This window comes from Carex rostrata, chromosome 8 (assembly GCF_964058835.1).
Source record: "Carex rostrata chromosome 8, lpCarRost1.2, whole genome shotgun sequence".
NCBI lineage: Eukaryota > Viridiplantae > Streptophyta > Magnoliopsida > Poales > Cyperaceae > Carex > Carex rostrata.
The window spans coordinates 4,568,950-4,593,303 of record NC_135925.1 but is presented as its reverse complement, the minus strand read 5'-3'; the positions used below and the strand labels follow the sequence as shown (position 1 = coordinate 4,593,303).

The following is a 24,354-nucleotide window of genomic DNA, read 5'->3' as shown; positions in this document are numbered from 1 at the left end:
TCAATCAAAAAAAAAAATACATAAGAGAAGAGAAGATGAAAAGGGAAATAAAAAAGAATGAGAAAGAAGTAGCACAATTAATTAGAAAAAAAAATTATAACTATTGATTATTGAGAATTCATTTTTTTTTCTTATAACTTTACATCTTCTGTGAAAATTTTCAAAAAAAAAAAAAATGAAAGGTAAAAGGAAGATACCAAAATATATATATTTAATTGGGTCCAAAAATCAACTCTCCCAGCGATCATAAAAAAAATCGAATTAGAAATAAAATATAAATTTATTGAATTCACGAATATAACACTACGGATGGAACGAATAATTCGATAGAGGGAAGCCACGAACCTCAAACTCTATACGGTAAGTATTAGCCATTTTCCTTTTAACAAATGGATCAACAAGAAATAGCAATTATTATTATCTTATGTCACGATTTTTTTATTGAATATTATTTTACTATAGCGCATCATAGTTGTTATATTACTGTTATCATTATTATTACTATCATTCTTATCTATAATATTATTTTACACGGTATTATTTACATTATTATTACTATTTTTATCCACAACACATGTATTAAAATTGATTTCATCAATATCACATCACGTTAAGGATGCGACACACGAGCCGTCGATCCTCATTTACTATTTATTATTTCATTATTGAGTTTGGCTAATATAACATCAATGTCATTTCAACCTATATAACATCAACTCTAAAACCTACCAAATCGACTTCGAACGACTAATCCAAACCGTTCAAACCGATTTACATTATAAGTGATGCGTTTACATACAAATTTTTTATATTTTCGAGTTATTTTAGTATCAAATCAAGAGGTAAAAATATTAAAAAAATAATGTATTAAAATTAACTTAAAAACTCACATATTTGACCGCTTGACTTAATACTAAATAAATTCAAAAAATTATAAATTTTGCATGTAAATGAACAACTAATGAAGTAGATCGGTTTGAACGGTTTTGATTTAACGTTTGAAGTCGATTTGATAGGTTTTAGAGTTAGTGTTATATAGGTTGAAATGACACTGATGCCTTCATTATTATCATTGTTATCTATAATATTATGTTAACAGTCATCATTCAAAACCTTTAATTAGCAGATACTTCTCTATCTGTTTGTGTTTTCTTTTCGGTTTGGTTTGTTTTATTTCCTCTGAACGACAAGAAAGAGGAGATGGGATTAAGGTACGGGTTGGTCGGTCGGTCGGTCGGTCGGTCGGTTGGTTAGTTGTCAGGAAAGCAGAGGGTGCCGCGTAAGGAGTAGGTTGAGTGCGGCGTGTTTCTATTCTATTTTTAACATTTTTAAACTAAAAATTAAATCTTAATAAACACTGAAATACGCTACATGTACAAACGATCTTTACCTTAATAACGCTAACAATTCAAAAAGACCTTATTTAGATCATTTCAACGTACGTACGCAGAAACAAGCTACCGAATTTTAACAACGTTGATATTCATGTGAGAAAAACGCTAGCACGGATAGCGTTTCCGGTTGTATATAAATGGATTCAAATCTGAAAAGGAGCACCCTTCTATTTTTTTCATCTAAGTCGTTTAAAATCGATCATACGGCTTTAATTACATCTGATTTGTTTTAATATATTATATTGATATAAAAGGAAAAAATAATTGAAGCTGTATGATCGATTTTAAATGGCTCGAATGGAAAAATAGAAGGGTGCTCATTTTCTTAAGAAAATAAGCGGATTTGAATCCATATTGGATTTAAATAACAGACAAATTGAAATCAACTTTTGACAACAGTTCACTCATTTTCCATCCATGTTTCGATGTGTGAAAAATTTTAAAGCAGAGACTATTTGAAATAACAAAGTGCATTTAAACAATATTTTTGTTATTTAGAATAGCTAGAATAACTGATATTTTCTATTTCTTGTAGATGTTGAAATAACTGTCATTTAGAAGTGTGAAAAAAGAGAGAAAAATATTTCATTTTCATATTTCTGCCAACATAGTCTCAAAATAACGAAATTGAAACCATTTATGTTATCTCCACGTTTTGACAATTCGTTTGAGACTCCACTTGCTTATATTTCCTTTTAATTAGCACATTGTTAGCATCATTTTCACACTAATTTGAAAATCACTATTTTTTCTCTATTCTCATTTACTATTTTCAAATTTCACTATTCTACCGCGTATTTGAACGGTTTTGAGTTAATGAAACATTGATTTCAGCTAATAGTAGTTTTTGAAATTGTATCGATAGGTATCCCGTTTATGTATTAATCACTTTTTACGTCATATATAATTTTTTAAGTTAGTTATGTGATAAGTAAAACCGTCAGATGCAATGCTAAATATCACAATACAAAACTACAATTTTAATTAAAAAAATTTCAGATGTAAACAAAATAATATCTTATTAAAATTGTACAAAATTTTAAATTTTAATTATATTTAAATGGTTTAAAAGACTAAAAATCTTTTTTTTTTAATAATAATACATTAAAGACACTTTACTGTGAACCGGTTCAAATAATAAATATCCTTCAAACTTTTTAGTTTATTCATCGTGAACCAGAGTCCGCATCGTCAGCATGAACTTGAAAAACACAATCTTTTCAGTTAACGCATCTCAGCCGTCTGATTTTAAACGGAGCCAATCCGTCCACAGCTTATAATTCAGGGTTCTTTAATATTAGTGTGGATCTAGTGCGCACGAATCATAAAGCGGATCGGATGGTGCATGAACCGGAGCTAGCGAAGGAATATTTCATATTTTATAATTCTTCGATTCTTTGTCCTTGCTGTATGTAGGTGCGTACTATACTCGGTTAAGCCTTGATTGAAACAAAGCAAGAGGGTACCCTTGCTCGAGAGAGGGAGAGAGAGATGGTGGGGATTTTCGCCCGATTAAGCGGCGGGGGATCTGCGCACCGCCGTACGAAGAGCGCCCTTGTACGCCTCTCAGCTTGCTTGCTTGCTTCTCATTTTGCCATACTTTATTGTTATTTATTTTCATTTTTTTCCCCAATAAAAGATCTTGCTTACAGTTCTTCCATGCGTAAATACTGTTTATTCTATAGTATTTGCTTTGCCTCCAATTCAATTTTGGTCATGGGTGGGCTGAGACTGTTAGTATTTTCTATTTATAAGAATTTTAGCTTCAATTTTCGCACTTTCTTTTGGTTTATAGTGTAATTTGTTGGTTCAATTGAGCTGAATCGTCAGTATTTTTTTCTTCTCCGAGTTTCTTTCTTGTTGATCCCTTTTCTCTGCTTAGCTCAACATAATATCACCAATTTCCTTTCAGTGAGTTCCAATTCGAGCCTGAGAGCCTAATAAGATCGTTGTTATTTATAATTCTGAGTAATTACTCACGAAATTTTACTGGACTTTCATCTATTTCTTGCTCCTGTTTATGTCCCAACTCCAGGCTGTTCCATTTGGAGATTTGTGATGAAAATATTCTGTTTATTATATTTATATCTCCTTAAAGTTAGATGATTCTTTAGACTTTAGTCTTGTCTCTGATTTTGCTTTAGTGAGCAAATATCTCAATCATGGTTCTTCTTTATTCCTATTAATGTGTTTTTCTTTATTAAAGCATCTATTCTATCTACCTTTTAATAGTTACAACATAAATTATGCCACTCATGTGATCAGCAGCTTCTAATTTAGATATGTTGTCATTAACTTTAATTAGCTTGTCAGTAAAAATTACAGGGGCTATCATTATCCAACTGTATTTATTCAGCCCTTTTATTTCATTACTTAATCCTCAATGGGACATAAATGCAATATTCAGCCCCTTTATGTTTTTATTTTAACTTTGAATCTTAAGCAGTAGATATCAACATTGAAAATGGCAAGTTCCAAAATTAAGACTGCTTCTCCTGATTAATTTGTGACAACTTTCCGTTTAAACTTTGTTTGTAATTTTGCAATTTTCAGGAGGTAGGGGAAACACTGGTACCTAACTCAGAGGCTGGAGGTTCAGCACCTATTATTGAAGCACCATCTCATGGGATTGGACAAGCACTCGAGTTCAAGCCAGTTGAGCATCCAGTTGAGCCACTTAACCACGATCAACCTGTTAAGTGCCCGCTACCTGAACCTTCCATTTTGAATGTAAGTTTTTCCTTCATTATTTTGCTCTGATTACTACACGGGTTTCTTAAAATGGATTTTTTGCCAAAGTAACTGCAGAGTCCCAGATGAACTTCACTTGTTCTATCAAGCACCTTTGGTTAATCAAATTCTACATCTGTTTTACCTTCATGTTTCTGATTTTAGAATAATTAGATTTTATTTGCCATCAGAGTATTATTTGGTTGTGTACGGATGTACAAGTGTGCTGCTTAACAGTGACTACTATTTTCTTTTAACTACATAAGTTTTAGAGTGAGTCTATGGTACTATGCATATCACGGGTTGTTACCGTGCTACGGCTCTATATTCGAGTTTTCAAATCCTAACGGTCGATCCAAACCGTTCATCTTGTTCTCCATATTAATATGTGTTTGGAGACCAAATTTTACATTTTTGGAAAAATTTTTACTATTTTTTTAGATATTTAGAAAATCACTTGATCTGAAAATTCTGGACCATCCAAAAACAGTGATTTTCAATAAATCTAGAAAAATAGTAAAAAAATTTCAAAAAATGTAAAATTTGGTCTCCAAACACATATTAATATGGAGAACAAGATGAACGGTTCGGATCGACCGTTAGAATTTGTAAACTCGAATATAGAGCCGTAGCACGGTAACAAATCGTAATATGCATAGTACCATAGACTCACTCTAAGTTTTATTCTACATTTCTACCATGTCATATTAGGGATTTTGATTTGAAATAATTGGCACTGACTAAAACCACAATTCAATGCAAAACATTCAATAAGGCTTATTAAATATTAAGTTAACCCAAATTTACTAAAAGTTTATGCTGAAGTGAGTGGACTTCTTGCCTGTTAAAGTTCATGAAGCCCTACTTGCTTTAATTAACTTTTCTCCTGTTATGTTTAAAATGCATGTGCTTGGATGTACTAAGATTTTAGTTCTGCTAATTTTGGTGAAAATTGAGCATAAATTGTTCCATAACTGGGGTAAATAACTTGATAGGATTCCGTGGCTTAATCACACAATCAAAGTTGGGGTTTGGTTTCTGGGGTCAGGTGCCCACATTTCAATAATGGACTATGTAAACTATGACGTGAGTTGTGGTTCTTTTCAATTTTGTTCTGTAATTTTACTGTCTTGTCAACCTCGTATAATTATTATATTTATTTCTAGTAATGCTTCTAAAGAGTCGGGAAAAATCAGAAAATTAGGGAAGCATAAGACTGGTGCAGTGAAGGCACTGGAAATTTAGTCTTAAATTTTCTAATTTGTAAATCATCCGCATTACGACTAGATGAGCTTTAGTTACTAAACAATGCCTCACAGAAAAAAGAGAGAGAAACAAATTCTCATATTACATCCATCAATCCTTTCAATTATGACTTGGTTTGGCATTAATTTACCAATTTAAGTACTTATATTGTGTGGTTCATTTCTATTGGTTAGGTAGCCTCACTGTTTAACAACTGTCATATCATCTCCTTTTGCATTGGGTTGTTAACTTGTTATGACTGTGACTGAAACTATACTAAACAATTAGGTATGCAACTTGATATTATGATTGGTTAGATCAATAGTATCCTTCACTTCTGTGACTGCCTCATATTACTAAATACCAGTTTAGGATGTCTCCGCTACAACATGAAATTACATTAGATGGTACCAGTGTGCATATTTGCACATTTCAAGGAAGTAAATACTCGGGTTCAGTAACTTAATGACTAACATTGCAATTACGCATGAATTAATTGCAGTGATTTAGTAGTTTTCTTTTATCCTTTATAGGATGGGAGGATATGGAAAGAAAGGATGTCATCTGTTGGAAGTAGAGTTAGAACCGACCTTCCAGTGGTCAGAGAAGAATCCCCCCTGGAGCCTGATGCTGGTGGGTCCGGGCCCAAACCAGTCGTAACAAGGCGGAGGGCCATATTACCGTCTATGAGCGCACCAGAGCACCGTTTTGTAGCACTTCTAGAAGAATGTGGCGACCTATCAATTGAGAATTCCAACAGGAGTGATTGATCTTCCTTTCTTTTTGTTAATATTTCTCTTAGTTTTCTTAAGATGCATATGTATAAATATTGGGTTTGATATATAACAGTGTAAAAAATACAGGTTATGTTAAATGGTTGTTGTTTGAAATTATATCGTTGTTTATATATAAATTTGGATTGCATCTTACTAGTTTTCTCAGTATATCCTCGATGAATTATTACATCTGTTCAAACTCGGTTCGCGAGTTAACAAATCAGCCAAATCAAGTCAGTTCCAACTCGAGTTCGTACAAGTGAGTCATCAATTACGAATATTTTGTTCAGCCCTAGTTTGATTGCATTATATGCTGTTGTTGATATATGCCAATTAAAACCAACAACTCAGATCTCATTCCACCTAAATCAGGTATTGCACTGGATCTGAAATCCACTAAGCGGGAGTATGTTAGGTCCCACAAAATTTATAGAATTTTATAGAATTTTTAGCAAGCTAAAATAAATTTTCTAGAATCTGTTTACTGATCATTTTTATTTCGAATATTTTAATTTTATTTTCCATTTTATCTTTCCAACTAATACAAAATTATGACAAAAAAAATTAAGTTGGACTTAATTTTCTTTTTTTATGGCGTGGCGCTAGCAATTCATAAGCTTGGTTAAAGATTAAGGATATTGTAATTGCAATCACCAACGGAATAAAGCAATCGGATGATGAAGTACTTGTGGATTCGTTTTTTTTTTTTTCAGGTATATAGATTTTAGGTGTTTTTTTTTTATAAAAATTTATATCGATGATATAGTAAAAGTTGGTTCCAATTGTTACATTATTGGAAATGAGATGTAAAATTTCCTTTGCTCAGTAACATAAAAAGAATGCAAAGTCTCTTAATTTGCTCATATTATATAAAAAAAATACTAAAATAGTGTCAATGCATATTTTCTATGATAGATAATTCATTCTAATTTTTGTAGTTTAATTAGTTATACAAATACTTGGGCTTGTTTTAATATATACAAAATTGTGTGAACAATCTGAGCTATAAATATGAACGGCCAATAGTGATCTACCCAAGTTTTGCATTTTACGCTTGGAAGCTTCTTGAAAACTTGGCTATGTTTATGAAATTATCTAGAAAATTACTTGTTCAATTTCAATGTTTTACTTGAAAAGGCCGTGATTTATTTTTTGTGGAAATCCAGTGATAGTTTGGGTTAGGCATTTAAAGTGTGTGATCTCTCGTCATGTCTAGCTTCTGTTCCAACTCTCTTTTAGTTCTAGACATTTTAAACATACCAATAGAATGAAGAAAATTACCACTTTAATTGCCTAAGGCGCAATATTCCAACAACTGATACCCATTTTTTGCACTTGTAGTGGTAGCTATAGCTTTTTGCCTTTTTCGAACCTTTAAAAGCTATAACACTATCAATCATTTTTTCTTATCAATATTCTAAATAACTAACTATAGCTACGCAATAGCTTTTTCGGACCTTAGATGACACGATAATCACAATTTAGAACCTTGATTCTATGCATTTGCAGTTCAGGAATTAATAAATTCTTCTCGAGTGAGTCTATGGTACTATGCATATTACGATTTGGCACCGTGCTACGGCTCTATATTTGAGTTTTCAAATCCTAACGGTCGATCCGAACCGTTCATCTTGTTCTCCATATTAATATGTGTTTGGAGACCAAATTTTACATTTTTTGAAATTTTTTTACTATTTTTTTAGATTTATTGAAAATCACTGTTTTTGGATGGTCCAGAATTTTCAGATCAAGTGATTTTCTAAATATCTAAAAAATTAGTAAACAAATTTCAAAAAATGTAAAATTTGGTCTCCAAACACATATTTATATGGAGAACAAGATGAACGGTTCAGATCGACCGTTAGAATTTGAAAACTCGAATATAGAGCCGTAGCACGGTAACAACCCGTGATATGCATAGCACCATAGACTCACTCATTCTTCTCAATATTTTTTGACAGAAAAGCACGGCAGATCCCTCAACAGCCATATCCTCCAGAAAGAAACAAACTTTTTTTTTTCTGTAAAGAACTTTTTTTTTCTTGAAATCTTCAGTCTGCTAAGTCGGTGAGTAGGTCTCAAAACTCTCGACCTTAGAGTAGGACTTTTTTCCTAGCCAACTATGCTACTGCCCCATCTCAGAAGGAAACAAACTTAAGAATAGAAATCAACTAGCAAATGAACAAATGATGATGTTAAATAAAATAATTGAAGTACATTTATTGACGTAATAGCGAACTTCTAATTGTCAGTAAGACCAGAGTCATCACATTCGCTAATCTGAGACAGTACAAAACAAATGGGTAGAAAAATTGAACAAGTACAAAATTAATCAATAACAACTGTCAGGTTTTTCTCAACACTCAAGAACAGTAGCGGGTATTATTCAAAAACGGAACTGCAGCACATTGTCACACATAGATAACAATGGTAGAGGCAGGGATTAATTTCACTTTTGAACCTTGGATCAACAAAAAGATGCACATATAGAAGAAGAGAGCAAAAACAATGAATGGCCAACAGATCAGTTTCTTGCAAAAGGAAGAAATTGCAAGAAACTGAGCATGTAAGAATCTCTGGTCATTTTATCTTCAAAATAAGAATCAACTTCTACTAAAACTACAACAACAGATCCCTACGCTGAATAATAAATAAATAAATAAAAACATATACCATCAAAATTAGTTGAGGCCTCGATGGGGAAAAAAAATATATCCTCCCTAGCCGCTCTTCTCCTCAGAACTAGCTAGTTTTCTCCTCTGCTGATGCTCGGCCACTTTGTAATCCACCACCTCTCTGAACAAAGCCGGGCTGAGTTCACACTCTTTGCTACCATAAACCGCTGCCTGGACTCCTGCCATCAACTTGGCAATCTCTCTGCCCGAGAAGCCATCTGTCTTGACCGCCGCCTCCCTTATGATATCATCGGTAATACCCTTCACCTCGATTTTCTGTGGCTGTTTACTCAGGAACCACCCTGCATTAATGTGTCAATAGCAACAAATCAGCCCTGTTTCCTCACCAATACTTTATCCAGATGTATTATATAACATTTAACATCCTTTTCAGGTGAAATACCAAATGGTTCAGCACGGTGTTGGCACTGTAACAGCATGTAACAGATGGTATTGAGCATAATGAGCAAAAAAACAATTTATTAGATAAATGATGTTACAGGGAAATACCAAAGCACAAAGGACGTTTTCCATCCTTTCCAGGTGAAAACCAAATAATATGCCTTTTAAAACTATATTTGGGGATTTATCAGGTCTGAAACCAAAGACAAAACACTTAATTTTGAGAAATTCAGTAACAACATAAAACCCAAATCCGAAAAAATAACTCCCCTACCTAATATGCCCTTGCCCTTGGCGTTCTCACCCGCCTTGACAATATACTTGTCAAGGTAGAGCTTGATGAGCTTGAAACGCTCCTCTTCACCCGGCAAGGGGAATTCAAGGACCTCATCAATGCGGTCTGTCACTGCTGAGTCCAGATCTCCGGGTCGGTTTGTTGCAAGAGCCAGCACGATATCTTTGGATTGGTCGCCTGTTCTGAAGAGAAGTGCATTTAAGGCACTCCTTTGTGCTTCACTCATGTATGTCTTGTTTCGCCTTGACAGAAAAAGAGAGTAATGTTGTTAGCTTGTCTATAGTAAATTGCCAGTGAGGCTTTTTTCTAGAGTCCTGGTGATACTTGCTGGCAAAGGTTGTCTATACTCTATAGTAATAGCAGCCAGTAAATATTTTGTGGACTTTTCTCTATCTATTATTATTTGGGGTTGTTCTCTAGCAGTAGGTTTCTCTTAAGCTAGTTTGCATAGGGGATGCCACCCAGCCATTGAGTCACAGCAGCTGGTCTGGTAATGCTGGCCCGTGATTTTCGTACAAAAATAGCTTGTTAGACCCTTTACTCAATATATATCTGCTCTACTCCTTTGATATAGGAAAACTACAACTTACTCGCAAAGGAAGGCATCAGCCTCATCAATAAATAGGAGAAGACCCCTATTAGATTTCTTGGCCCAGTCGAACAGCTGGTGTATTTTCGTCACTGCTTGAGATCCCAGTGGAGCCACATCTCCACCAGTCATCAGAGCATAATCTAAGCCCTACTTACCACAGAAACTAAATTAGATAAATGCTTTGTGCTAGATGTTGCCAAGACTAAGAATCAGATTAAAAAGTTCATATATGGCAACCTCAACAATATGCTAAAAAATTTCAAGAATGCCCTTGAAATATTAACCATTATGCTTTTATCCCTCGAAATAATACAACATCTTTGATAAATTTTGCAAAAGAACCCTGGTTAAGAGCCAGGTAGCTTAATTCAAGGGTTTCCAAAATAGAGTCAATATTTTTCAATATTTCCAAGAAAGACTTAAGAAGTTGTGGGGTCTTTTTGCAAAATTCCAAAAATATCGAGCATTAGATGTGCAAGTGAAAAGTGTTCTCTATGCATACCCAGTACTGAATTAGCAAAGTACTCCTAATACATACTCCATTTCCCAGGTGGGTTTTAAAAAACAGTTATCCAATTTTAAAAAAAAAAATTACTAGGGGAAAATAAATCTATACCGATTTTCGAGCTAATTCTCGTGCTGCCAGGGTTTTGCCTGTACCAGGGGGCCCATAGAATAACATATTACGAAATGGGGCCTGATGTGCCTTGGTATTAGCTGTAGCACCAGCCAACTGCTGGATTCTTTTCTGAAGTGATGGGTTCAAAATGACGTCACCAAAACCATTTCCATTTTTCCCAGGGTTGTTCTCCTTGGTTAGGTTTTTAGACGCTGTGCTCATGGCACGGGAAGAAAAGCCTGACCAGGGATACTTTCCTCTCGATGACTCCCTGATAAGGGATGGTTGGCCCAAAATGCGGTCAACATATCCCCAAACTACTTTTGCACCTTCTCTGTGAAAAAATAAGCGTACAGGTGAGTTATACATGCTGGGCAGAGCATGGCAAGGTACAGTTTGGCTTAGTACGTTTCAGTCTCCATTCACTTGTATTTTTCTTTTTGTTGGAAAACAAAAAAAAAAATTTGAACACCAACTGCAATAAGAATGTTTACTTGCGATTGGTTATTGTAATTTGACCATCTTTCTATCATAGAGCCTTAATTACGGTGTCTGTCAATTGTTGACATAACATCAGAGGCAACAAAATATTTGTTATTGTAAATTACAACACAAACTCGGTCAGATTTTCAGTTTATGCTACACTTCCCAATTCTTTTTGCATATATCCTCAAACCTTGTGGCATCTCCAAAGATGCCAAGTCAGCACCTGGCAAATGCTAGCTGAAAGGGCCACCTGAACCACTACCACAGTTCAAAGGGTCAAGTTCAACAGTTCAGTATTCAAACCTAGTCTTTCCAAAAAAAACCTAATAAATATAAAATTCAAATAAAATTACAATAATAACATCCAACCTGGTAGTATATATACCAGCTGCAAGAGCAGTAACACCACCAACAGCTACAACTAACTTATTTTGATCTGTTAATATTGCCTTGAGACCACCTGGAAAGAATATAAAGAGGAGAGAATCCAACTTATGAATCACATACTTGGCACTAACTTAAATAGGGTGCGGTGCTACATTCAAAATTTGACCATTTACTGAACTCCAATTAGCTTTGCATATACAAAATGTAATTGAAATTTGAAAAGCACCTCCAATGTGCTCGAAAGTAGTATTGATAGCAGACACCCACTTCTCTCTCTCAGCATTGGCCTTCTCAATCAGCATCCTCCTATTGACATCCTCAGCCAGCTTGGCTTCATGAGCCCGGCCCTCAGCCTCGGCCAGTGCACGGACCTTAATAGTCTCCCGTTCAATCTCGGCCTTCTCCCGCTCTGTCTGCCGTCTCTGTGCCTGTATCTGTTCCTCTGTCGCCCGCCTTATTTGCTCCTGCCGGATAGATGACTCCTCTTGCATTTTTACCAACTCCTGATTTCTATGCCTCTGGCTCTCATGTTCTGCCTATCATTACAGAATCCTTTATTATTTGAGAAACTGTGTAATATGTCCTACACTTGTCATTTCTTTAACAAAGGAAGTATGTTGATTTTATATGTAGAATGTTAATCTGACAAACTCAAACAATTAGGTAAGCTCAAACAAGTCAAGTAAGGATAAGCACTGTTCTGTCTTTTTCAGTAAAAAACAGCGTTACTGCCATCTGAAGCAAAATTTCAGTCGGTGTGGTGTTGTAATCCCAATTGATACTCTTTTTCTTTATCTTTTATTCAAGTTGGCAAGGCAAACAGGTGGAATATATCATGAAGAAATTAAATGAAGAAAAGGGCAGAGCAACAGTGAAAAATGCAGAGTATAAAAAGAATAAAACCTTTGAACAGCTTTATTAGGATCCCTTCTCTCCTTTTCCATGAAAATATAATGCAGAGTATAAAAAGAAAAGAATAAATAAAACCTGCATTCTCTTCCTTGCCAGTTCATCCTCATACCGCGCCATCTGGGCTTTCGTCTGTGCTTGCTGCTGCACCAATTTTTTCTGTTCATCATATACAACACGTTGTCTGTCCTGCAATACCACGTCAAATCAGTTTTCCATCTACCATTACAAATAAAGGAATATTGGATAATTCATATATTGGTGGTGTTTGGTTGAGGCCTAAATCATGGAATAAGAGGTTTAGGTCTCAGTTATTCTACCAAACGCGGATTAATTAGGTTGGCCTAACTAGGTGTAACTCCAAAATTAGGCCTCTAAATTTAAACCACCTTTCCAGGTGGCTTAAGAGTTAGTCCCTCTTCAGCCCCACTGTCACTGACTATTTTTTCCCCTCTCTCACTTCTTTAGTCAAATTTAATATAATGGCATAACTTTAGACCTCAACCAAACATGAATAGCTTAGGCCGGTCTAAGTTGAGGCCTAAATTGGTCTTAGGCCTCAACCAAACACCACCAATGGCCAAACCAAGTTGTTTTGGTAAAATATGAAACAAGTTCCATGATGGCAAAATTTATTGCAATCAGGCAAGGATATTTAAGAAACGAAAAATTATATTCAACTCACGGTCTCATGCTGAGCTTGCAAAGCCTGGTATTCAGCTTTCTTCGCTGCCAATTCAGTTTGACGCGTCTCTTCTTGCTTTTTTATCAATTCAAACACCTAGACAGGTTGAATTATACATAAGAACCTATTGATCTAATGACATGAATGAATGGTAAATTTGGGCATCGGAGGATTTAAAAGTAATTAGCCAAATTTATTTTTTTCAATTTTGTAGTTTCCTCTTTAAAGTAAAACCATCACAAATACAAAAGTTTCATTCTCCCAAACTTATCAAACATGAGACCATCGAAAATTTCCTCCCCTTCTAGTGTCTGCATTTCCCAAATCAATAGAAGCTTGTGAAAAATAAAATTATTATTCAACTTGTATGGAAAAAATAAGAAATTATATTTTCATTTTTTCAGCTTTATAATGGGGTCCCTTCTCCCAAATCCATCAAAAATTAAAACCGCTGAAAAATCCTTCATTTTTAGGATCCTGCATTTCACTTGTGTTTATATCCTGCTTATTTTTTCTCCTCTATTTCAGATATCACAACAAGCAGGTAAAATAATATTTATGTCACTTCCATGGAAAAACAAGGACATGCATTTTCACTTTATTCTAAGCAAAGTATGATTTTCCTTTTAAGGTTTGCATTCCTTTTTCTCCAGAGCTTCCATTTCTCTTATGTTTACGATCTACTAATTCTCGCACCCTTTCCAAATCAGTAGAAGCAGGTGAAAAGGACTGTGCAAAGTTTTTATAGCCAAGGTGTTGAATTTACTTGAAAGGATTTTTGAAAAAGATGCAATGCATTAAACTCAAATCAAAACCTTTTTAGCGTGAGAAGAGTTATTTATCTCTCGCAACGCCTTGGCGCCTCTCTCAAGGGCCTCTGGATCAAACCCGGCTGCGGTGGTCCTGGGATTATCATTTCTGACCTTAGGCACCTCCTCATTACTCGCTGGAGATTGACCTGTGGCTGTGGGCCCCTGCTGCGCAGGCTGCGCAGGAGGTGGGCCTCCCGCCGCCGGAGGAGAGGAGGAGGAGAACGTGGGGATTTTGAAGGGACCATCGGCGTACGCCCGGTCTACGGTGAGCCCAGCCGAAGCGGCGGCGGCTGTCGCGAGGGAGAGTATGGTCTGATGTATGGAAGGCATGGTGTACGAGTAAGAAGAAAGGTATAGGGTTTAAGAAAGAAATGGACTGAAGAAGAAAGGGGCTTATTTTTGGCCGTTGGATTTGGAGATCTACGGCAGAGCTTCCTTGGTATGTGACTTGTTTCCCAAGGTCGACATGCGAAAAAAAAAAAAAGTCGGTTTTCTCGTTTCGGCCGACTCGTCGGGTCGGAAGTCGGAACTGAATCGGATCCAATCGTCCAAATAAAATCCGCGGATCAAAATTCAACGGATTTTTTTTAGTTATCGTTTGAAAAAAAATATATAGAAAATTGACATGAAATTTAAGAAAAATTCTAATATTATCCGGTACACATGTAATATATAATTGTGTCATTTTTTAATAGTATATGTGTACCGGATAATAATAAAATTATTTCCAATTCCATGTTAACTGTGTATATATCTTTTATAAAATGATAATAAAAATGTTTTGGAAAATTCAATGATAGTGTCAACGGGATCAATGTTTTAAAACGTAATTTTTAATTTACATTCAGTTTATGGACTACATAAGTAATACGTATGAGTATTTTGAAAATAATTTATAATTTAAGAACAAATAAAATTTTGTAGTAAATTTTAGTAAAGAATAAAAAAAAATATAAAAAGATACCAATACAATCTTAATTTTGCACTTATCTCAAAAAATAGAAAAAAAATATATAAATTATAAAATTTCATCCCAAACATATTTTAGTATGAATATCATATTAAGCATTACGGATCAACATTTCAGACTTTAAAAACAAAGATATAAAATATGAAGTATGATAAGGTATGAAAAATATGAGGTATTGGAACCTTTCTCTTGATTAAATAATAATTATTATATCATATATATTATATATCTAACGAGACATAAAAATATAAACAACAGTATGAGCTCTGTACAAATTCTTTAATATGATAATACCGATAACATCTATAAACTGCAATATCCTAACATGACGACCTGCCTTTACATTAAAAAAGATATCATACTTCAATAATCATCAATCACATAATTGATAATTCAAATCTAACAAGAGAGCCAAAGAGTTATAATTAAAGAAGCCTTTCGGGACAAACGCTATGTGGTTTTCTCTCGATTTTTAATGGGTAAGATCCCGATTTTTTTATTTATATCCAAAAAATAAATTAAATTTAAAAAAATAACCGAACCGGCTGTGAAATTTGAAATCTACCCAAACCGGTTAACCGTTAACCGGACCAAATTTCCGGTTAACCGTTAACCGGAAATTTGGTTTGGGTCCGGTTAGTGGTTAACCGGATTCGTTGGTTCGCTTAACCGTTAACCGAACCCGATTTTTTTTTTTTTTTTTTACTTTTTTTAAAACATAAAATTTTAAATTTTTTTATTTTTCTATTGAAAATATACATGAAAATTCGTATTTAGATTTATCAAATTTACACAAAAAAAATTTGTAAATCAAATATGAAATTTAAAATTATAGAAAAATACACATACACATACACATACACATATACATATACATATACATCTACATAATTACATATACATATACATATACATAAATAATATACGATTACCAATTTTTTTTTACTTTTTTTTAAAACAGAAAATTTTAAATTTTTTTATTTTTCTATTGAAAATATACATGAAAATTTGTATTTAGATTTATCAAATTTACACCAAAAAATTTTGTAAATCAAATATGAAATTTAAAATTATAGAAAAATACACATACACATACACATATACATATACATAAATAATATACGGTTACCAATTTTTTTTTTTTTTTTACTTTTTTTTAAAACAGAAAATTTTAAATTTTTTTATTTTTCTATTGAAAATATACATGAAAATTCGTATTTAGATTTATCAAATTTACACCAAAAAATTTTGTAAATCAAATATGAAATTTAAAATTATAGAAAAATACACATACACATACACATATACATATACATATACATATACATAAATAATATACGGTTACCAATTTTTTTTTTTTTTTTTACTTTTTTTACTTTTTTTTTTAAACAGAAAATTTAAATTTTTTTTATTTTTCTATTGAAAATATACATGAAAATTCATATTTAGATTTATCAAATTTACACCAAAAAAATTTGTAAATCAAATATGAAATTTAAAATTATAGAAAAATACACAGACACATACACATATACATATACATATACATATACATATACATATACATGTACATATACATATACATATACATATACATATACATATTATATATGAAATTTAATATATATAATATGTATATGTATATTTAAATTTCATATATAATGTGTATATTTAAATTTCATATATAATATGTATATTTAAATTTCATATATAATATGTATATGTATATGTATATTTAAAATTATAGAAAAATACACATACACATACACATACACATATACATATACATATACATATACACATACACATATACATACACATACACATACATATACATATACACAGATACATATAAAATTTTGTAAATCAAATATGAAATTTAAAATTATAGAAAAATACACATACACATACACATATACATATACATATACATATACATATACATAAATAATATACGGTTACCAATTTTTTTTTTTTTTACTTTTTTTTAAAACAGAAAATTTTAAATTTTTTTATTTTTCTATTGAAAATATACATGAAAATTCATATTTAGATTTATCAAATTTACACCAAAAAAATTTGTAAATCAAATATGAAATTTAAAATTATAGAAAAATACACATACACATACACATATACATATACATATACATATACATATACATATACATATACATATACATATACATATACATATACATATACATATACATATACATATACATATACATATACATATACATATACATATACATATACATATTATATATGAAATTTAATATATATAATATGTATATGTAGAGTACGGCTAACACACTTCCTCTAGCATATGGACCGAAATGCTTCCGGTGGAAATTTGAAATTTAAAAATCCAAAAAGTCGATCTGAACCGTTCATCTCCTTCTCCATATTAATATCTGCTTGGAGACAAAATTTGACATTTTTCTGAAATTTTTTACTATTTATTAAGCCACTTTGAAAATCGCTGATCCAATGGTTTTACTGTTTTGTTAAGCCACCGTTGGATCAGCGATTTTCAAAGTGGCTTAATAAATAGTAAAAAAATTCAAAAAAATGTAAAATTTGGTCTCCAAGCAGATATTAATATGGAGAAGGAGATGAACGGTTCAGATCGACTTTTTATATTTTGAAATTTAAAATTTCCACCGGAAGCATTTCAGCCTATATGCTAGAGAAAGCGCGTTAGCCGTACTCGTATATGTATATGTATATGTATATGTATATTTAAATTTCATATATAATATGTATATTTAAATTTCATATATAATATGTATATGTAAATGTATATTTAAATTTCATATATAATATGTATGTGTATGTGTATGTGTATGTGTATGTGTATGTGTATGTGTATGTGTATGTGTATGTGTATGTGTATTTTTCTATAATTTTAAATTTCATATTTGATTTACAAATTTTTTTGGTGTAAATTTGATAAATCTAAATACGAATTTTCATGTATATTTTCAATAGAAAAAAAAATAAAATTTTCTGTTTTAAAAAAAAGTAAAAAAAAAAAAAAAAAAAACCGGGTTCGGTTAACGGTTAAGCGAACCAACGAATCCGGTTAACCACTAACCGGACCCAAACCAAATTTCCGGTTAACGGTTAACTGGACTATTTCAAAGGGTCCGGTTAACCGTTAACCGGAAATTTGGTCCGGTTAACGGTTAACCGGTTTGGGTAGATTTCAAATTTGATGACCGGTTCGGTTAATTTTTTAAATTCAATTTATTTTTTGGATATAAATAAAAAAATCGGGGTAAGATCCGTCGACCGTCGGACGTATCCTCCCAGGTATCTGACCCAACTAGGGGTGCAAATGGGTTGGATATTATCCAACCGTATCTGAAAATTTAATACGGATATCCGATATCTGAATATCCGTGCGGATACGGATACGGATATAGTTTTGAATTTTAACTGTGCGTATCCGAATAGTAGATATATATTATATAGTTTAATGAGTTAGGCTGGGGTGCTATGGATAGCATAGAGGCCTCTATGCTACGGCTCAATATTCGAGTTTTCAAAATCCAAACGGTCGATCCGAACCATTCATCTTATTCTCCATATTAATATCTGCTTGGAGACCAAATTTTACATTTTTCTTAATTTTTTTACTATTTATTAAGTATTTTACAAAATTGTTGATCCAACGGTGGCTGCACAAAACAGTAAAACCGTTGGATTAGCGATTTTCAAAGTGGCTTAATAAATAGTAAAAAAATTCATAAAATTATAAAATTTGGTCTCCAAGCAGATATTAATATGGAGAATAAGATGAACGGTTCGGATCGACCGTTTGGATTTTGAAAACTCGAATATTGAGCCGTAGCACGGGAGGCCACTATGTTATCCATAGCACCCCAGCCTAACTCTAGTTTAATATATATTATGAAAAAAATTATGTTATTCACTATTATAAAAAGCGGATATCCGTATCCGGTTAATATTTGATCCGTATCTGTATCCGTCTAATATCCGATCCGTATCCGTATCCGGAAAATAAAAACGGATACGGATATGGTTTTACCACTATCCGATCTGTATTCGATCCGTTTGCACCCCTACACCCAACACAAATACACAATTGAAATGGATGGCTCATATTTACTCTTAGCCAGTCGGGGATTCGGGATGACAGAGGGAGCAGGATTATTTGTGCTTTGAGATGCATGCCAATCCATTTTCGGACCGTCCGATTCAATTCTACTCAGTCAGGCAACCTAAGGGGATACGAATTATCGGCCGTCACCCCTCATGTACCGGATGGATGCAACAAGTAAAAAACGATATGGATTAAGGGTCTGTTCGACCGTCTAAGGAGAACGGAAATAGAAACAGGAATGGAAATTTTTGAATGACCGAAATACTATACGAGTGGGCTGATTTTTACAAAGTATGAATAAATTTTCTTTTTCTCACGCGCACATTAAATGGCCAAACAGACCCTAAGTCTCGTTTATACCAGAAGATATTCGGTGTCTATTTAAAACCGTTTTAAAATGTATATCATATTGAAGAACAATTTAAATTTATTTTATTGTACCCTCGGTTACTTTTACCGGAGGGAATACAAATTTGCATGTTGTTATGATTATTATAGGAATAAAGTCATATTTTTAAATGGAAGCTGATATGAGTACCCGCGCTACAGAATCCGCACTTAAACTGTTATAACTGTTTGTAGGGACCATACTGCCATAACTGCACTTCAGATCTACAACTTTTTTTTTAATATTAATAGTCAAATCTTGAAGTATGTAGTCCAAAGAACACAAGTATTTATATCTATGTAATAAACAATGTAAATGATAAATTAATTATTTTTAAATAATCGTACCCGCACTTTTTTTTTGAAATTTATGATGCCGTACCTGCACCTAAATTACCATAATTACTTGCGGGGACCACAACTGTTCCAGATCTGTAACTTTATTTTAAAATATTAATAGTCAAATTTTGAAGTATATACTTCAAAGAACATAAGTATTTATATCTATATAGTAAACAATGTAAATAATAAATTAATTATTTTTAAATAATCGTACCCGCACCTTTTTTTTTTTAATTTCTGACGTCGTATCCGCATCTAAACTGTCATAATTGCTTGTGGGGACCACAATCGTTCCAGATCTATAACTTTTTTTAATATTAATAGTCAAATCTTGAAGTATATAGTTCAAAGAACACAAGTATTTATATCTATATAGTAAACAATGTTGTAATTTTTACATAACTGCTTGTGGGGACCTAAACTGCCATAATGTTGTAATTGGATCCCTCCTCTTTTTACATATGACACTGAAAGTATTAATATCTAAGTACTGAAAGTATTTATATCTATGCACTGAAATATTTATTTTTATGAGGTCAACTATTTTTGCTAGAGAAATGTTGACGCGGAATTAGTGCCGAGGCTTTGAAAGGGTGCTGCTGAGATTTTAGAATAATAATTAGTTGAGACTATATAATATATTTTTAGAATAATAATTAGTGTACGCAATATAATTAGTGGGGATCATAATACATTATTTCTCTAAATGCAGTTACTGTAGCGCAGGTACAGAAATGATTATTCTTTTTAAATTATAGAGCGTCAAACGAAATAAAATTAATTATGTAGATTTTTTATGGACAAATCATATAAAATATGTATAGTGCGTATGGAAGTACATTTTATAGTATTTTTGGCGTTCTAATTTAAATTACATAAAATATTACGTGATATAGAAATAGAAATACCAAGTACTTGAACGCAACTTCACGCAACAATCGTACAAACTTTCTACACAGGCGATTGAAAACCCAACAGGAGCTTGTGGCATATTATATGCAACATGATTACATGAAACATTTAAAGCTCTATTATTCGAAAATATGAAAAATGTAATTGCAAAAAGTTCATGCAGAATTTTTCTTATTCTGAACTCAGGGTAGACCTTGCTCCTGGGCCGAACCGAATTTAAGTAGAGTTGCATTAATTATATTTAAAAATTAGAAGGGTCCATAGATATCCTAAACCCTATTTAAAAAGTGTCATCGCGTCTCTTCGACAATGGTGTTTAAAATTAGAAGCGAGCCAAATCTCTTGCCGTTCTGTGAGTAAGAAATTTCTGTCCAAAGTTACCGATATGTGAGTCTGGAGTGGATCAGGACTAGTGACTTTAGAGACAGAAATTTTATGCTCACAGAGGGGCAGGTGTTCCGGTTCCGTTGGAGAGAGCGTGTCTTTTGTTTCTTATTTTATTTTTCTTTTAATGGGGAAAATCTTTTTCCAATAAAATATACATTGTTTTTTGGTCGGCAAGAGAAGAATAGAGAAATAGATTGGAGTGGAGGTACTATTTCTATCAAACAGAAAAATAATTGAGTGGAATTGAAGAAAGAAGGAAAGTGAAATTGAGTATGAACTTTTGTAGTTAGGCCCCTTGAATTTTACAACTAAGTTCCTCTTTTATTTCTCTATGAATCATTTTATTCGATGGGGATGATGGAATAGAGGATTCAATAGATGAAAATGACTCGTTTAGCAATACTTCTTCACTATTCCATTCTTTCATCTTTCATCTTCAACCGAACACGGCCGAAATATTGAAAAATTGAAATTTATTCTAAACTTTACTTTTCTTCTATTCTAATAGTTTGTTGAACGGATCGTGTATATTTTAAAGAAATGAGGGATGGTTCAATGTCATTAGACCAAAACATGCCTGATGTCTTGTCGGAGCTGTTCAATCATGTTGAAGATTTGAGTCTGAATCTGTTGTAATTCCGGGAGGAATTACAGGGCCCTGAAATTCTAATATCAACCGTTCAAATTTTTTCTGCACAGATCTCGAAAAAAGTAAGTTTTCATACACAAATCTCAAGAAAGACCAACGGTTCGGATTTGGATTACAGGGTCTGTAATTCCCCGAGAATTACAGCAGATTTTTTTTATGAAGATTCATGTGTGGAAGGTGCAGTAGTTACAAAAATTACCGGTGAGATGAAACTCTAATGATGTAAAGATTTATTTTGTGTATATTTAAAGTTTATTAATGGGTATCTCTGTTTTTTTTTTGGGTTCAAGGATGAATTAGAGTTGAGATTTCAATAGCATGAAATAAGATTCTATTATTTTATTAATATTAATAAGAAAAAATTTTAATAAAAAATTAAGAATGAGTATATTAGTAAAATAGTTATGTTTAAATGGAAAAATAACTAATTTTAAATTTTGAATGAAAAAATATTCTAATTGAATAAGTTAGAATAAGTTATGATAGATATATATCTAAATTTCTCAATAAAAAATTACTATGTTTTTTTTTCTGCATGGTGCATTACATCAATAAGTTTAATATAAAGAGTGTCTTATTTTCAACAAATATAGAAAAATTGAATTTATTGAGTCCGATTCAAATATTATGGATCATACTCAATGATCATATCTATATATATTTTTTAGTTTGGATCCGAACCGTGCAATTAGAGAAAAATCAAGCTATTGTCCACATGATATCAGAAAAGCATAATATTTAGATCTGGACCATTGAGTTAGATCCATATATTTTGGATCAAACTCAATGAGTCAGATCTTTCTATATGTGTTAAAAACGAGGCACTATTTCTATTTTCGTACATCTGAATTTAATAATTTCTATGGATAAAAAATTTCATGTCTGGTGGCATCAGATCAAATTTGATCGATATATAGTTGAAAGATTCGCATTAATATTTATTCATTCTTGATTTATACGAATCTTAATATTATTTATGTAAATTTTGATGCAAATAGCACGGTTCTAACATAACATCAGACCGAATTTGATCTGATGTCTATCAAACTGTCCTTGATTCCCTTTTGCCCACCTAAGAGAAGTTAAGGTTTAGACTTTAGAGACTACTAATCCAGCTTGTTGGCGCGTTATGCGAAAGTGTTTGAGAAATTTTGTGGGGACATAAATGTTCGTATATTTGAGGCTTTTCTAACTACATTTTTTTCTTTATTGCGGCCAATTATGTTGCTAAGTTCGGATTTGCCGATTATATTTGATTTGACATCTTCCTGTTATAGACGTTCTAAATCTACCAATATTTCAGTTTTCTTTTGACAAAGGGGGAATTTCTCACCTGTTTTATTACAAAACCAAATAGCTTATACAAGAGTCTAAATAATGCATAAAAGCAGATGATCAAAACACTACAAAAAAAAACAGAACTTAAACCTAAATCAGCAAAAAGTTTTTCATAAGACAGACAATTAGAAAACATAAACGACATAATCTAGCAATAGACTTAGAGTGCGTAGCCGGGTGAGGTTTTGTTCAAATGGCTTTGAACAAAGTCTCATTCAAAATCTGATCTATACCGTCTAATTTGTATCAAAATTCGTATAAACATTTAGATTCAAGGAGCCGTTTAAATTTATTAGTTTTCAAATATATTTGCATGAATCTTAATGCAAATTAGACGTTTAATTTTGACTTTAAAGAGAATACTGGTAAGAACAAGAAACAGAATTATTTGAAATGTATTTTCCATTACTCAATGAATCAGTACAGAGGTCTGTTTATATAGGCTGCGATATCTCTCATTACAATGACTAGCTAACAGATTCTATAACAGTTTTGTAACAATCATTTAATTACAATCAGTTACTAACAGCCTAACTAATCCTTATTAGTTATTCGGATCCTCTGTGACAGCAGCTCCATTATTATCTGTAATAGATTTTAAATGAGACTGTGTCCAAAGTCCTTTGAACAAAATCCAATCTCTGCTCTCCTAGAGTAGCTGTATCTTGAATTTTATTTTATTCATTTTTTATATTATAAAAAAAGTCGGGCGCTAATGAAACCATGCCAACTTGATTTTCTCCGTCAGGGACTACATTGAAATTACCAGAATTCAAAGACCTTGAATAAGGAAAACCAATAATTCTAAAACCTTTAAAATAGAATTATAGGCAGGTTATTCGTCTACCTTTAAAACACACTTCACCAAAATCGTGTTTTATTAAAAATTCCTAAAAAGAATCTGAAGATGAGTTGTGGACTCTCAAATTATGAACATCTGAACCAGATTTTTTTATTAATTATAAAAAAAATATATATAAAGCATTAGATGGATTATATTCGTATTTCAATCTCACACAAGACCTTTTTTTTTTTGTTCCTTTGGAAATCTTAAAAAAAGTGTTTAGGAACCGTAAAGGAATTGGAAAAAAAAAGTTTCTTTAGAAACCATGCCGTCTATTGCATAAAAATCGCAAAAGAACCAATTTTTTTTTATTCTTCTAGAATTCTCTAAAAAAAATTAATCCCTTGTATAAAATCCAGATATACAGGAGTTCCAATACTTCATTT

The 24,354-nt window shown here is 32.4% G+C and overlaps 2 protein-coding genes across 2 annotated transcripts; one reads left to right on the top strand and one right to left on the bottom strand.

Annotated features, from left to right (window-relative positions):
- The first annotated feature begins 2,788 nt into the window (after nt 1-2,788).
- LOC144558279 (cystic fibrosis transmembrane conductance regulator) lies at nt 2,789-6,262 on the top strand. Its single transcript, XM_078307088.1, has 3 exons — nt 2,789-2,951; nt 3,948-4,124; nt 5,903-6,262. Exons 1-3 carry the CDS (start codon nt 2,886-2,888, stop codon nt 6,137-6,139), a joined length of 480 nt encoding a protein of 159 aa, XP_078163214.1. The 5' UTR covers nt 2,789-2,885; the 3' UTR covers nt 6,140-6,262.
- Nucleotides 6,263-8,509: 2,247 nt separating this feature from the next.
- LOC144557923 (uncharacterized) lies at nt 8,510-14,393 on the bottom strand. The gene is made up of 9 exons (XM_078306586.1): nt 14,011-14,393; nt 13,196-13,291; nt 12,589-12,699; nt 11,828-12,137; nt 11,584-11,674; nt 10,726-11,062; nt 10,108-10,256; nt 9,497-9,759; nt 8,510-9,122 (listed from the first exon to the last, which is right to left on the bottom strand). The coding sequence occupies exons 1-9, from the start codon at nt 14,335-14,337 to the stop codon at nt 8,866-8,868; spliced, it is 1,941 nt and encodes a 646-aa protein (XP_078162712.1). The 5' UTR covers nt 14,338-14,393; the 3' UTR covers nt 8,510-8,865.
- Between the last annotated feature and the right edge of the window lie 9,961 nt (nt 14,394-24,354).